Source organism: Meriones unguiculatus, chromosome X, assembly GCF_030254825.1.
Source record: "Meriones unguiculatus strain TT.TT164.6M chromosome X, Bangor_MerUng_6.1, whole genome shotgun sequence".
Taxonomy (NCBI): domain Eukaryota; kingdom Metazoa; phylum Chordata; class Mammalia; order Rodentia; family Muridae; genus Meriones; species Meriones unguiculatus.
In genome coordinates, this window is record NC_083369.1 from 58,595,014 (window position 1) to 58,612,205 (window position 17,192).

Sequence of the window (17,192 nt, forward strand, 5' to 3'; positions counted from 1 at the left end):
GTAAATAGTATGCACACACACATGTACACACACCATTCACACTCACAAGTCAATTTCTAACATGTGTCTTTAGTGGAGGTATCTAGTGGTGGCCATCAGATTCACCATTTATTCTTTAAATATTTTCTACTTTGCTATCACTGGTGACAAAGAAGAGACTGTGTGTTTTCCCAGAACTTCTAAATGTTTCTCCTCCTGATACAGGCTCACAACGATGGATGCAGCAGTCCCGAATGAACTGTTGGATCTTGCTGTGCAGAGTCTGCTGAGCAATGAGTCTGCAGCAATCCAAGCTCTGGAGGACATTCCAAGAGAGCTTTTTGTTCCATTGTTCATTGTTGCCTTCAAGAGTAGGATTAGGAGTATATTGAGTGCAATGGTAAAAGTTTGGACCTTTTACTGTCTCCATAATGGGTCACTAAGTATTCAGGAGTCTCACCATGAACTCCTGAAAGCCATGATTGAGAATCTTCCAGTATGTCCTGCACAGAACTCCTCTCCTAGGTAAGGTTGTGTAGTTTACACATGGTAAGATTCAGGAGGTTATGCCATGGACTACTACTCTCTCCAGAAGTAATAACTAGTGAATGCTGAAGATTTCTGTGAGAGCCTGTTGGCCCAACACATTTTGTTATGAAATCTATGTTATTGGGGAGGTACTGTGTTGATGGGTTTATATAAGAGATATTATTACTTAAAAGAAAAACAGGAACTTTAAGACTGGAGATGATTTAAGGTGAAAAAGGATGGGGAAAAGGAGGTTGAATTTTCATGGGAAAAGTTTGTTGGTGGTTATTATAAGGAACTCCAGCTATGATTAAAAAGATTTGTTCTATTTTATTTTAAATTTGCATTTATTTATTGTTTGTATTTTTGTTTTGCATTATTTATTCTTTATATATCCTGATTAAGGCCCCCTCCCTCAACTCCTCCCAGTCCCAAAGGCCCTTCCTCTTCCCTCTATATTGCCAATTAGCAGCTCAGTCTCAGTGGGTACCCAAGTAAGGGGAGCAGGGACAACCTCTGTTATTAACTCAGTTGTCTGCTCTTTGACCACTTGCCCCTGGCAATGCAAGCTTTCCAGGCCACAAAGGAAGAAGATCTAGGCAGTCTTGATGAGACTGAATGTGTTCATATATGTCATCATTGATTTTACCGGGTTTCATTACCATTTGCTATATCTCATATATTCTATCTGCTCTTTTCCCTATAGGAGACCTAAACTGAGGATACTAGATTTGAGACAAGTCACTGACTGTAGAATCACATGCCCTATAGTCAGCACCAAATCACCTTTCATTCTTGTACTTATTCTGACAACTCTATCACTAAAATAGAAGGACATCTTCGTTTAGGAAATTCAGGGATTGAGACTCAGTCACTGAGGCCTGTGGAATTACTAGTGGATCTTTTCCTTGATGGCTCCTTAGTGCAAAAGGAATTTTTGGATTTGCTTATGGGTAAAGTTGAGGAGAGTTCAGGGTCTTTGCATGTGTGCTGTCGAGATCTGCAAGTTGATAAATTGCGTAACTACAAATGTTCCCTGAAATTTCTTGATCTCAAGTGTGTTGATCAGTTTTCTGTTGATAAGGGCTTATTGAGTGATATCAACAGCATCCTGTCTCGGATAGCCCACCTACAAAGCCTAAGTCTGTTTAAAGTCTCTTTTAGATCTCTGAATGGGAAAGTCTTTAAAAATTTCCTCAGTCACTTGCATCAAATGGAAAAACTCAACGAACTCAACTTGGCTTCATTCAACCTTAAAAATCACCTGGACAAATTGCTCAGGTAATAGTTTGCAGGTGGTCTCTGGGTTTCCTCAGTAGCCTATTGAGACAGGAGAGAAAACCTTCTTGGGTATTCCTAAGCTCTTCAAAACGTTTTATGCATTCCATTTCATCACTTCTGGGAATTTGAAAACTGAAGAAAGATAAGAGTACACAAATTAAGCAGCCAGCAATGTAGAGATCCTACAGTAAGTGCAGAAATACAAGGGTAAAAATATTCTAGCCCTGCAGATATCAGGAGGAGGAGGAACTGAGATAAGGAAAACATTTTTGCTATAGTACTGAAGCACATGTTTATAGATGTCCATAGCTCATAATGTCAGATCACTTTGATAATCTATACTCTCCAAGATACAGGCCATGATAGTAGAGATTGTTATTTGGGGACTGTCCAAAGGGAATTCTCAGTTGCCTGCTCTTTGTTACTCCTCTCCACTAAGAAGTTCAACTAAAATCTACAGCGGATAATATTAAAAGTTATGAGTAGGTTAGGGTTTTTCTCTTAATATTTCTTAGAATCATCTATTCTAATATAATTTACACATTCTTAAGTAAAGTGATTGTACTTCAGTGTTGAAAACTAAACTGACAGCTGGGTGTGGTGGCATGTACTTTTAATCTCAGCACTCAGGTGGCAAAGGCATGTAGATTCTGTGAGTTTAAGACTAGCCTGGTCTACATAGTTCCAGGATAGCCTGAGAAACACAGTAATATTTTGCCTCAAAAACAAGGTGAAAAAGAAAAGAAAACTAAATTTCTCAGAGTCACAAACTAGTAAGTGAATTAAAGCACACACTGACACATTGATACTCAAGTAACTCAAGTATCATACATGTGAAGAGTAGTTTTTTCTAAAGGTATAGTTTTCCTCATTCACTTTTCCTTCTTCAGAAGCTTTTTACGTTTTTTGTTTTATTTATTTATTTATTTATTTATTTATTTTTGTTTTTCATCCCTACAGATTCATACCACCTGGCTTGGATTTCTTGTATCTGCCATTCTGTAATTTCTCGTCCAGAGACTACCAATTTCTGTCTCAGAGTCCTCAGGCCACCCACCTAAAGGTCTTGAATCTTAGTAACAACACAATGCAATGGAATGATTTTGAGGCCATTTGCACTCTTCTGGTAAATCTGTCCGGCACTCTTTATATTCTAGAACTAAATAATTGCTTTATAAGTGATTCTGCAATCTCTGTTCTTATCCCTGCCCTAATTAGATGCACCCATCTCCGTGTCCTGGGCTTTGCTTCTAACCCCATCACAATGCCTATCCTTGTCAATATCATGAATAATTTAACACCTTTGATGGAGCTAAAATATGTGATTTATCCTATCCCTGTACATTGCTTTGATGAATGGCATTTTCAGTGCAGTTTAGACAGAAGGAAGCTTGCCATTGTACAGCTACAACTGAAGACGATGCTAGAGCTTGCGCAGCGCAATGACATGATATGGATCACTTACACAGAGTAAATTTCATGGTCCAACACAATTTGAACCAGATATGTACCATTTTAATACTAACTGTTATTTCCTGTGCCCATAGACTCAATCTATATGGTCCTTCTGTTGTAGAAAATTACACTTAGGGAGGGTATGTATGTAACTGGTTCCTAAAGAGAATAACGTAGGGAAAACTGGGAGACTTCAAGAGTTCCTGTGTATCTCTTGTCTACTATTGGTCTGTTTGATTTTGCTGAGCACAGTGGAGTGTATTTAATGTCGGACTGTCAAATCCTGCTATACTTTGTCTCTGCCCATAATGTTTTATTTACTTTTGCATACATCACACAAATCAGGACAATCTCAGCCTGTCTTTATATTTATGGATAAGTTGCTTATAATACACATACACACATACTACATATTATGTATATATATATATGTATACATAATATATCGGTTTTATTATTTTTGATATATAATTATATATAATATTAAATATATATACATACTACATATATATGTATTATTATTTATATTATATACATAATAGGTATTTTATATATAATATGTATTGTGTGTATGTATATATGTGTGTGTGTGTGTGTGTGTGTGTGTGTGGGTGTATAAGTTTTGTGTTTTGTCCCCAATAGCTTTGCCCCATTTGGCAAGATACATACTAGCCACATTTGAGTACTGAGTCCAACTTTTTTCATACTCTAAAATATGACACAATAATAAATTCAATCTCCATGTCCTAGAATTTCCTAGAAATAGCGTATGTAACGTCAATAAATAAGAATTTTCACAGGGTAAGGATGTCTCAGTCATCCAGTTGCTTACCACACTAGCACACCTGTGCTCAGATCACTAGGATTTGTGTAAAATGCTGAGCACCAAAGTGCACCCTTGTAACTTGAGTGCTGAAAAGTTAGAGGAGGAAAGATCCCTGGGTAGCATGGCCAGACATTCTAGCAAACAAAATACCAGGTGTTGACTTCTGGCTCCCACATGTACACACACAAGCTCACGCATCTTCTCCCTCACACAGACACATAAAAATATTTTGTACTGTAAATTTCTTGCAGCATCATACTGCATTGGAAAGTCAGGGTAAAGTTGTAAAATTAGCATTTGTTCCTTTCACACATTGAAAAGCCAAAACAACTGTATTTCAATGAATGAGTAACTAAAAGAATAAAAAGGAAGTAATAATTTGCACATACTGCTTTCGTGTTGAAATAAATTAGTAATAACACTGGCATATATGTTTATATTTTCTGTGTTTTTGAGGTCATACTCGGATCCAGTCTGACTACAGATAAAATTAACTGAATTTTGTTTTTAGTAGTGATTCTGGCAAATATATCAAACTATATTTTACACCCAAAATGCAATTAGAAAACTCTCAAAGTAGTTAACATTTACTTTTTACTAATTTTCTTTTTGTGAGAAGAGATTGCATATCCATGTAAGTAGGAAAAGGCGTGTTAAAAGTATGCTATAATTTATTTGTCATATTTCCTCTTTGATATAACGTTTCAAATTTGTTCATATTTTTGTCATCCTTGCATCCTGGTATAATGCACAACATTTCCAAGATTTATTAAGATGCCAGTGTGATGAACAATTTTCCTACATTGTTGCCAATAAAATGTATTATGTTTTGGCACTTCAATTATAATGAAATGTTATTAAGAATTATGAGTGAGTATATACTGTGTGTGTCTTTTTGCTTCTGGCACAACTCACTCAGGATGATCCTTTCCAGGTCCCACCATTTACCTGCAAATTTCATGATTTCCTTATTTTTCATTGCTGAGTAATACTCCATTGTATAGATGTACCACAATTTCTGCATCCATTCTTTAGTTGAGGGGCATCTGGGCTGTTTCCAGCTTCTGGCTATTACAAATAAAGCTGCTACAAACATATAAACATACAACATAGGATAAACCCGCTAAAATCTGTACATCTAAACAAACTAAACAAAAGAGAGGAGCCTAACTAAAATGCTCAATCCCCATCCTGAAAGGCAAAGAGGATGGACATCAGAAGAAGAAGAAAACAGGAAACAACCTAGGAAACTGCCACAGAGGGCCTTTGAAAGCCTCTGTCCTGCAGACTATCAAAGCAGATGCTGAGGCTGATGGCCAACTGTCAGGCAGAGTGAACAGAATTTTATGTAAGAAGTGGGAAATAGCAAGAGCTGGAGAGGACAGGTACTCCACAAGGAGAGCAACAGAACAAGAAAATTTGAACACAGGGAACTTCCCAGAGACTCATACTCCAACCAAGGACTACTCATGGAGATAACCTAGAACCCCTGCACAAATGTAGCCCATAGCAGTTCAGTGTCCAAGTGGGTTCCATAGTAATGGAAAGAGGGACTGCCTCTGACATAATCTGACTGGCCTGCTCTTTGAACACCTCCCCCTGTGGGAGGAGCAGCCTTACCAGGCCACAGAAGATGACAATGCAGCCACTTCTGATGAGAACTGATAGACTAAGATCAGAAAGAAAGAGAGGAGGACCTCCCCTATCAGCGGACTTGGGGAGAGGCATGCATGCAGAAAGGGGAGGGAGGGTGGGATCAGGAGGGGAGGAGGGAGGGGCTTATGGGGGGGGATACAAAATGAATAAAGTGTAATTAATAAAAGTTAAATAAAAAATTAAAAAAAATTATGTTTACCTGTTTCTTTGCTCTTCTTTTTGTTTTTTTACTTTTACCGATATAGCATTTACTATATATTTTGTGAAGAAGCTGGGCTCTTGTGTTCTCAGAAGTAGAGCTCTCTGTGTGTTACCAATACCAGGATAGTGGGAAAGATGCAACTCTAACAACATTGGCACATTTCCACTCTTTCCTCCCTCCTTTATTGCCACCATGTTTCTCTCTGAGACACTGCACCCGGAGGTGAAAACTATACCCCACAATGAAGAGAGAATTTGGATGTCATTCTTGTTTTAGTGACAGTGTGAATGATGTTCTTGGAAATTCCCTATACAAGAAGGTGCTCTTGATACTTTGTCTTCAATAGATTTGAAATATAACTCCTGTGACTGTACTAGGCTGCTTCTCCACTGCTGTTATAACACAGTGTCCAAAAGCAACAGAGGGAGGAGAAGGGATATTTGGCTTGCTGTCCTATTCTCAGCCTATCGTGGGAGGGAGACATGAACTTGAACAGGAGCAGAGGCAGGAAAGTGGGAGGAAAGCTATTTACTGGGTTTTTATGGCTTGCTCAGCTACCTGTCTTCTCCAGCCCAGGACCAGTTTCCCAGGAGGTACTGACCACAGTGGTCATGGCTCTCCTTCATCAATCATTAATCAAGAAAATGTCCCCACGTACTTGCCCCACAAGCCAATCTGATGGAGAAGACTCTTCATCTATGGTTCCCTTTCCTCCATCACTCTATTTGGTGTCAAGTTGACAAAAAAGTAACAGTGAAAGTGACCCCTGTCAACACACAAACAAAAGTTTTAAAATATGACATTTTCTTGTTTATTCCCAATATCTCCTGTTACTATCCCAATATAAAACAAGACATTTAAAATGTTTTTTTAAATTTTTTTCAGAAAATTAAAAATCCAAGGTCTCTAAAAATTCAGTCTCACCTGATATCCTATAAAAATTAAAAATATGTGTAATTTTCCAAAATGTAACCTGTTATTTTTGAGGCATTTTAAATATACATACATATTAATAGTTATTTTAAAATATATAAAAGATATTAAAATACATATTGTTCTTTTCAAAGCATTTTAATATTGTCATATTTAATATTCAAAATATATTTTTTTTAAAAGATTTACATTTAATTTGTATATTTGGTATGTGGACATATGTTTTGATCTCAGAAGACAGCTTGCAGGCGTTGGTTTTATCTTTCTGCCATGTTGATTGAACTCAAGATGTCAGGCATTGCAAGAAGAACTTTTACTGGGCTCCTTTCTTTTTGCTATTTTTGTTCACTTATTTATTTTTTCACTTTATATCCAGATCATAGCCCTCTCCTTCCTCTCCTCTAGGTCCCACCCTCCATCCTTCTTCCAGCTATCTCTCCTCCCACACCCCTCAGAAAAGGGGACTCCCCCTCCACCAAACACCCAAGAACCTCAAGAAACATCCGGACTGAGCACATCATCTTTCCCTAGGGCCTGGTGAGACAGCCATGCCATGGAGAATTGATCAAAACCAGGCAACAGAGTCTACATCAGAGAGAGATGCTATTCTTCAACCTCACCTTACTAGGGAACATACATGAAGACCAAGCTGCCTTTTAATAGGTGTTTAAGAAGTTAAAAGTCTCCAAGTGGGTCCCCTAGTAAGGAGAACAGTTGCTGTCTCTAACATGAACTCAGTGGCTGGCTCCTTGATCACCTCCCCCTGAGGGGGGAGCAGCCTTACCAGGCCACAGAGAAAGACAATGCAGCCAGTCCTGATGAGACCTGATAGCTAGGTTCACATGGAAGAGGAGGAGGACCTCCCCTATCATTGCACTCCAGAATAGACCGGGGAGCACAAGAGGTAAGGAGCAAGGGATTGGGGGGGACAAGGGAAGGGGCTACAGCTGGGATACAAAGAAAATAAACTGTAAAAAAAAAAAGGACATTATATAAGGAAATTTTCTCTCAGAAAGAAAATAGGGGGGAATAATAAACTTGAATTGTACATTGGGAAAAAAAGTTAAAAGTCCCTTCATTTGTAACATGATACAGATTTCTCTGATTCCAAGTTATTTGTGATAGATTAGTATACTCAAATTACACTTTAATTTGTTGTAAATCATCTGTTTTGGAAACCTACAACAAAGTTGTTGGTTTTTTCTTTTTTAATTTCCTTGGCTTTCATTCCCAGAATTAGCATTCAGAAGTGCTGACACCTAAGTATTCCGCTAGGAGGCTCAAAAATGAACATTTTGATATTCATGTTTTGCTTAGGCCTAACTGAGCCCAAGACTGTAAATAATGAATTTTTCTTCAAGGGCCATAAAACTTACAGAGAGGGGGTTGGAGAGATGGGTCAGTGGTGAAGAGCACTTGCTACAAAGAAGATCTTGGTTTGGTTTCCTGCACCTATGTAGGCTGGCTCATATAGCCTAAAACTCCAGTGACAGGTAATCTGATGCCCTGTTCTGGAAGATGTTCACAAGTTCAAATACACACACACAGACATAGCCATTCATAAAGAATTAAACAGAAACAATTAAATAATAGGTTTCCAGGAAAAGGCAATCAGGATTTTAATATGAACATGTAAATGTGCATATTTCTTTTGGATAATTTTTATTTTATTCTTATTGCATATTTTCCTGATTAATTATACAATATACTTTTCATTGTTTAAGGCTTTGTTAAGATGGTAAGCATCTCTTTAAGTGTTTCTCTGCTGTTCTATATTCCTCTACAGAGAATTCTCTGTTTAGCTCAAAATGACCCTGAGATTTCACCTTACACCCATCAGAATGGCTAAGATCAAAAACTCAAATGATAAAACATGCTGGAGAGGATGTGGAAAAAGGGGAACCCTCCTCCCTCCATTGCTGGTGGGAATGTCAAGTCGTACAACTACTATGGAAATCAATCTGGTGCTTTCTCAGACAATGAGAAATAGTGCTTCCTCAAGACCCAGCTATACCTCTCCTAGGCATATATCCAAAAGTTGCTCAAGTACAAGGACATTTGCTCAACCATATATGTAGCAGCGTTATTTTTAATAGCCAGAACCTTGAAACAACCCAGATGTCCGTCAACGGAGGAATGGATACAGAAATTGTGGTATTTTTACACAATGGAATACTACTCAGCAATCAAAAACAAGGAAATAATGAAATTTGCAGGCAAATGGTGGGATCTAGAAAAGATCATTCTGAGTGAGGTATCCCAGAAGGTGAAAGACACACATGGAATATACTCACTTATATAGACCTATAAGATATAATAAACATAATGAAATCTATACACCTAAAGAAGATAAACAAGACCTTGGGTAAGATGATCAATCCTCTCTCAGAAAGACAAATGTGATGTGCATTGGACATAGGAGAAAACGAGTAATAGGAAAGGAACCTATGACAGAGGGCCTCTGAAAGATTCTACCTAGCAGTGTATCAAAGCAGATACTAAGACTCATAACCAAACCTTCAGCAGAGTGCAAGGAATCATATGAAAGAAGGGGGAGTTAGTATGACGTGGAGAGGATAGGAGCTCCACAAGGTCCAAATATAACTGGACACAGGAGTCTTATATGAGATTGTTTATCCAACCAAGGACCATGTGTGGATATAACCTAGAACCTCTGCTCAGATGTAGCCTGTGGTAGCTCAGGATCCAAGTGTGTACCCTAGAAAGTGGATCAGAGACTATTTCTGACATGAACTCAATGGCAGGCTCTTTGATCTCCCTACCCACCAAAGGAGAAGCAGCCCTGCTAGGCCACAGATGAGGACTTTGCAGCCAGTCCTGAAGATACCTGATAAATTAGGGTCAGATGAAAGGGCAGGAGGTCCTTCCCAATCAGTGGACTTGGAAAGGGGCAGGGAGGAGATGAGGGAGGGAGAGTGGGTTTGGGAGGGAATGAGAAAGGATACAGCTGGGATACAGAGTTAATAAAATGTAACTAATAAAAATTAAAAAAATAAAAAATAAAAAGCTTTGTTAGTTGATTTTCTGGAGTTTTGAAATTGTCTCTCTGTTTGGCAAAGCTTACAGAAGGTCACCCTTTTAACTCAGCTCCTGTAGAAGAAACCATCAGACAGGATCATATTGCTTCCACAAGGTGTTTCTATGATTTGTTGTGTTTTGTTTGTTTATTTGTGTTTGTGGGTGTTTATTTGACTGAGGAAGCTTGCAAAGGGGAAGGATGCATAAGAGAGGAATGGGAAATGAATGGGAAACTCATAAAGAATGATGTGAAACTCACAAAGAATCAATTAAAAAATTTTAAATATAACTTTGCCAAACTGAAATCTGAAATGACCCAGTTTTCAAAAACAAAAACCAAAACAAAAAATCCGTAGAAGGTTCCATTCACCCTGAACCAAGGATGCAAGAGAGGCCTTCTGACCTTGGCAGGTTTAGTCATTTTTACGTACATAATCTCCAGAGCACTCTCCACTTTTTTTCTCCATGAAAGCAGCTCTCAGTTCTGCTCATAAGAATTTACACACTACTTTATACAAAGATGTTCTTTTCAATTTTTTTCATTAATTACAATTTATTCACTTTGTATCTCCCCTGTAGTTCCCCCCCTTCCCCTCCCAATACCTCCCTTCCTCCCCCTTCTCCACGCATGCCCCTCCCCAAGTCCACTGGTAGAGAAGGACTTCTTTTCCTTCCTTCTGATCCTAGTCTGTTAGGTCTCATCAGCAGTGGCTGCATTGTCTTTCTCTGTGGCTTGGTAAGGCTGCTTGCCCCTCAGGGGGAGGTGATGAAAGAGCAGGCCAATCAGTTCATGTCAAAGACAGTCCCTGTTCCTATTACAATGGAATCCACTTGGATACTGAACTGCCATGGGCTACATCTGTGCAGGGGTTCTAGGTTATCTCTATGCATGCTACTTGGTTGGAGTATCTGTCTCAGGGAAGACCCCTGTGTTCTGATTTTTTGGTTCTGTTGCTCTCTTTGTGGGGCTTCTTTCCTCTCCAGATCTTACTATTTCCCACTTCTTTCCTAAGATTCCCTGCACTCTGCCCAAAGTTTGCCCATAAGTCTCAGCATCTGCTTTCATATTCTGTAGGGCAGAGCCTTTCAGAGACCCTCTGAGGCAGGCTCCTGACTTGTTCCCTGTTTTCTTCTTCTTCTGATGTCCACCCTCTTTGCATTTCTGGATGGGAATTGAGAATTTTAGCCAGAGTCCTCCCTCTTGATTTTTTTCTTTAGGTGTACAGATTTTAGTAGGTTTATCCTATATTATATGTCTATATGAGTGAATATATACCCTGTGTGTCTTTCTGCTTCTGGGATAGTTCATTCAGTATGATCTTTTCAAGTTCACACCATTTACATGCAAATTTCATGATTTCCTTGTTTTTTATTGCTGAGTAATATTCCATTGCATAGATGGTCCATACTTTCTGTATCCATTCCTCAGTTGAGGGACATCTTGGTTGTTTCCAGCTTCTGGCTAGTACAAATAGAGCTGCTACAAACATGATTGAGCAAATGTCCTTATTGTGTACTTGAGCCTCTTTTGGATATATGCCTGGAAGTGGTATAGCTGGATCTTGAAGGAGCACAATTTCTAATTGTCTGAGAAAGTGCTAGATTGATTTCCAGAGTGGTTGTACAAGTTTACATTCCCACCAGCAATGGAGGAGGGTTCCCCTTTCTTTACAACCTCTCCAGCATGTGTTGTCTCCTGAGTTTTTGATCTTAGCCATTCTGTTTAATGTAAGGTGATATCTTAGGTTTGTTTTCATTTGCATTTCCCTGATGACTAATGATGTTGAGCATTGCTTTAAGTGTTTCTCTGCCATTCTATATTCCTCTATTGAGAATTCTGTTTAGTTGTTTCCCATTTTTTAATCTGATTACTTAAGTTGTTGCTTTTTAACTTCTTTACTTCTTTATATATACTGAATATTAGCCTTCTGTCAGATATAGTGAAGATCTTTTCCCAATCGGTAGGTAGTTGTTCTCTACCCTAGTTACTAGCTGTAGCTAGTTGCCTAGCTGCAAACTCAGCTGCAGCATTTTAAAATAGATTCCTGCAGGTCTTGGTGGCTCTCACTTGTAAACCAAGTACACAGTGGGCAGAGGCAGCCACATCTATGTGAGTTCAAGGTTTCCATGGTTCATGCAGAGAGTTCCAGGAGATCCAGTGTGCCTCCCCCTTAAAATTCTTCTGAACACTTCTCCAGTCATGTGCCAAGATGAGGGGCTATTCCCATGTGCTTACCACAGTATCCCTCTCTGTAGGCGATTCCTATAGCTGCTGCTGGTGGTGGTAGTGCTTTTAGAATCTCTGTTTCCAGTTTTGTTTTCCCTGTTTTTTTTTTTTTTTTCTGCTCCTCCCTCCTTGGCCATCTGTGTCTCCAGACATAAATCCAACCTCGAGCTATCACTTCACTGTCTCTTTCTCTCTGTCTCTGCCTCTCTCTCTCTTGCTTACTCATGCACACTCATTTTGTCTCTCAAAGTCTATCTCTCTTGCTCTGTCTCTGTGTGTCTCTGTCTGTGTGTGTCATTGTCTCTATTTCTGCCTCTGAAGACAAAAGTCGGAAAACAGTTTTCTTCTTGGTCTGTCAAGAGGCTGAACATCCCAGGGACTCTCAGCTCCACTACACTAGTACTTTTGTACTAGTGTATAACCAATATACAATGTTTTTTTTTTTCTAGCCCAGGTCTCAACCTTATTACGACTTCCCTAAATTTGTACAAATTGACCAACGTACTGACAATTACTTTAAATGTGCATTCATTGGTAACTCATTGGGGCACTTAACAATAAACTCAGGACATTTTTCCATAGTCTAGTACAGTGTGCTGGATACAAATCCAAGGGCTTTCATTCACTTTCTGTTTAGTCATGGTTAAAATCCTTATTGTATCTATCCTCAACTTTTCATCTGTAGAATGGGAATGGGCAGGAAGTTAACCTCACACTGCTGCTGTGAACTCAGTGAGTATGTGAATAGGACTAGCACACAATTCATTACAGTCACTTTTATCTGTTCTCCTGTGTCTTGCTTAGGAATTACTAGGCATGCCACTCCCAATGCTAGACTGATGGTAATTAATATTTAGTCACTTTTAAATTCCTCAGTTTTATTGCTTCATACTGATAAGCAGAAATATACATATTTAAATGATGTAGAGAATTGCTTTGATGTATGTACATATGGTGAATGATTATGCCCACAGAGCTACTGAGCACATCCATCAAATCATAAAGTTCTTTTTTTTTTGTGTGTGTGACAGGAATATTGATTTAGTGTCTTTGCAAATTTCAAGGAGAAAATGCACTAATGTTCTCTACTGTCACAATTCCTGTACACTAGGCCTCTGGAACCAATGGGCTTTATAACTGAGTTCTTCTATCCTTCACTCTTCCCAGAGCCAAGATTGTGCTCGGCTTTTCACAGCTGAACTTTATTGGTTCTACATGCACATTGAGATGAGGTCCGACTTTCATTTATATTTCTTTGTAGTAGCAGCATTATGGTGTGAGACCAATCACAGTTTGGACATTTGCTGTATGTGGCATGGGAGTCCCTTCATGGGTGCTCAGAGAGGTCATACTGTGAATCTGTGAAGGTGACACCAGAGCTGTGGGATACCTGCTAATGAGAACTGAGGACTACGTGTAGAATAAGCGTAGAAGAGAGAAGCATGATACAGTTAACAAGGCTGAAAGGAGTTGGAGAACTGAAGAGATTTTTGACATTAGTGTTGGAGAGGCAGAGTAAGGAGTTTTCCTGGTTTTTGTTTGTTTTGTTTTGTTTTTTAACTTAAATGGTATAGTATCTGCTTACTATGCTCTCTTTTCTTCATTTTTGCCTGGTGTGCTACTGTATGTGGAAAGTTTTGATTTTATGGGAAATTATAGTTAATATATTGTCAGGAGTCTCAGAAGATAATTTGAAGTTTGGACTCTTGAATAGTGCTGAGACCATGATAGACCACAGGGACTTTTGACTTTATACTGAATGTATTTTTGCATTATGATATGTCAATAAGTGTATGGGGGCCCGGGTGAGGAATGCAGTGATGTGAACAAAAATGGCCCCAAGAGGCTCATAAATTTGAGTATTTAGTCATCTGTGTTGTCTCTTCATGCCAAGTCTGGGGTCGGGTTTGGGGACAGGTTTCCCTGCTATGCATAGAGATGTGCTTGGAGAACTTTGGGTGTTAGGCTCCACGCCCAGACTGTAATGGAGGACAGGCCTGGTTCCTTAAGGCATGTGATTGTTCAGTGCTTCTTGAGAAGCTGCTGCTGCCAGTCTCTGCTCCTGAGGAGCTCTAACAGCCAGATGACACCCCCAGACCCTATTGGCTGTAAATGCAGCTCACAGTCCCTTGAGGCAGTAGAGTGTCCAGGCTTCACCCTACAGAAAAACATCTCACCAATCCCTGAGCTTTCCCCCAAATCAAGGTACATCATCCCTCAAATCCCAGGCCACCCTGTAAATCTCTGTCATCCAATGACCTTAGGTAAATCCTGTATTCTGACCAGTTCTCTGATGCTTCTATCTGCAGCAGAGCAGAAACAGCCACCCTCCTGGGTTTTTCTTCCCAATACATCTCTTATGTGAGTTTTGTCTTGTGCCGTGATCATGTAGCCTTCCTTGGCTCCTGACTGTCTGAATACTGTTCACATCCAAGCTGTAACATATCATGGAGTACCACTATTAAAGGATGATTAGGAGGTGTGTCCCTGTATAGAGGAAGAGTATTACTGGGAGTTGGGCTTGGGTTTTCAAAAAAAGCCAATGGTAGTCTCAGTCTCTCTGCCACTCTGCGTGCTGAATAGGATAAAGTTCTCAGCTACTTTGTCAGCAATATGACTGTTATGCCTGCTTTCATGGTCTTTGCCATGACTATAATGAACTAAATCTCTGAACCTGTGAGCAAGACCCCTGATAAATGCTGTCCTTTCTAAGATTGCCTTGGTCGTACTTTCTATTCAGAGCAATGGAATAATGACTAAAACATAATGAATATGCATATAAAATACCATATTATGGGGCTGAGAAAATAGTTCAGTTGGTAATTCACTTGCTATCAAAGTATAAAGATCTCAGCGAGAACCCTGGCATTCACAAAACACAACTTCCATTGAGCATGACAGCCCACTTATAATCCCACTGCTTGGGAGGCAGAAATAGGTAGCCTCCAATGCTAACTGGTTAGGTGATCTCTGCATTAATGTAAGTGAAAATGTTTTCATGAAATAATGAGGAGAGCAAACTAGAAAGACACTTGAATAATCTCTAACATGTGTGTGTGCACATGCATGCTTCCACACACACATACACACAAATTCAAACACAATACACAACACACATGTCATATCACATGACAAATTACACACATCTCAGTATCCTAGGCTATCAGGGAAATGTAAATTAAAACGACACTGAGATTTCATCTTCCACACATCAGAATGGCTCAGATAAAAAACACAAGTGTCAACACATGCTGGAGAGGATGTGGAGACTGGGGAACCCTCCTCCATTGCTGCTGGGAATTTAAACTTGTATATCCACTTTGGAAATCATTGTGGTGCATTCTCAGACGATTAGGTATAGTGATACCTCAAGATGCAACTATAACACTCCTAGGGAAATATCAAAATGTTGAAGTATACAACAAGATCATTTGCTCTACCATGTTTATAGTGGCTTCATTTGTAATACCAAGAAGCTGGAAACAACACAGATGTCCATTAGTTCAGGAATTGATACAGAAATTGTCGTAAATATATATACTCTTATACTATTCAAAAATTAAAACAAGGAAATCGTGAAATTTGCATGGAAATGGTGGTAACTAGGAAAGATAATCCTGAGTGAATTATCTCTGAAGCAGAAAGACACAGATGGTGTATACTCACTTGTAAGTGTATATTAGTCAAACTAAAATCTGTACACCTAAAGAAACTAAGCAAGAAGGAGGACCCTGGGAAAGAAGATCAATCTTCATTGAGAAAGTTAAATGGGTAGACATCAGAAAAGGGAGAAAACTGGAAAAAGGACAGGGGCCTAACACAGAGGCACCCTGAAAGACTCTACCCTGCAGGGTATCAGAGCACATGATGAGTATCATAGCCAAACTTTGGGCAAAGTGCAGGGAATCTTATGAAAGAAGCAGGAGATAGAAAGACCTGGAGATGCTTGAAGATGGTTCAGTCATTAAAGCCTAGACTCACAATGATAAATATTAAAAAGACCAGGAAGGGACAGAAGATCCACAGGAGAGAAAAAATGGGCACAGGGATCTTTTCTGCGACTGCCTCAGGGGGATACAGCCATTCCAGGCCACAAAGGAAGACAGTGCAGTCACTTCTGAAGAGACCTGATAGACTAAGATCATATGGAAGGGAAGGAGGACAGTCCCTATCAGCAGCCTGGTGGAGTGGCAGGGGTGGAGAAGAGGGAGGGAGGGTAGGATTGGGAGGGAATGAGGGAAGGGGCTACAGTTGGGATACAAAGTGAATAAACTGTAATTAATATAAAATAATTCATAAAAATAAAAAACATTCAGATGAAAGTAAGGTTTTATTAAAAAACTAATAAACAATTTACAATAGTAATAACACAGTAAAAACAATATAAAAATTTGAAAACTACACAAAACCTAACAAATCTGTGAAAGATACCAAAATATCCATGAAAGAATAGAAATTTTGAATAGCCTTAAACGATTTATATTATTAATATTAGCATATTAAAAGATTCTCAAAAGCAACAATGATGATCACCAGGTTAATAATAATGAGATTGTGATATCCAACAAAATTTTAAGACAAAGTAAATCAAGTCTTTATAAGGTTTTCGAGCATATAAATATGACTAGATTCCTATTTTATGTTATGACACTGGACTCCCTATGCCAATCAAACCAAAGGTGTCTGAAGAAAAAATACACGAATATTCTTGAACATTGCCATAAAAATCCTGAGGAGAACATTAGTAAATTGAATCCATCAACACGAAGTATAAGACAACACCACAACTTCTGAAAGTGGGATCAGTTTGGTTTCACTATATTAACAAATTTCAGGAAAATGAAATGACTAGGTCACCAGCCAGGAAAAAATGCTGAGAATAAGAACCATTTGGGAAAATTTTAGAATTAACATTAAACTTTGTTTTCTGTGTTTTAAACTTTTTAGATGTATTTATTTTGTGTTTATTCAAGTTTTGCCTGGTGCTCATGGAGGTGAGAAGGAGGCATTGGACCCCCTCGAAAGGGAGTTTTGTATGATTGTGAGGCACCACGTGATTGCAGCAA

At 38.9% G+C, this 17,192-nt stretch overlaps 1 protein-coding gene across 1 annotated transcript; it reads left to right on the top strand.

Annotated features, from left to right (window-relative positions):
- Positions 1 to 214: 214 nt before the first annotated feature.
- LOC110543104 (melanoma antigen preferentially expressed in tumors-like) lies at positions 215 to 3,262 on the top strand. The gene is given in 4 exon segments (XM_060375514.1): positions 215 to 504; positions 1,214 to 1,293; positions 1,296 to 1,788; positions 2,749 to 3,262. Coding segments are annotated over 4 exon segments (1,377 nt in total).
- The last annotated feature ends 13,930 nt before the right edge of the window (positions 3,263 to 17,192 follow it).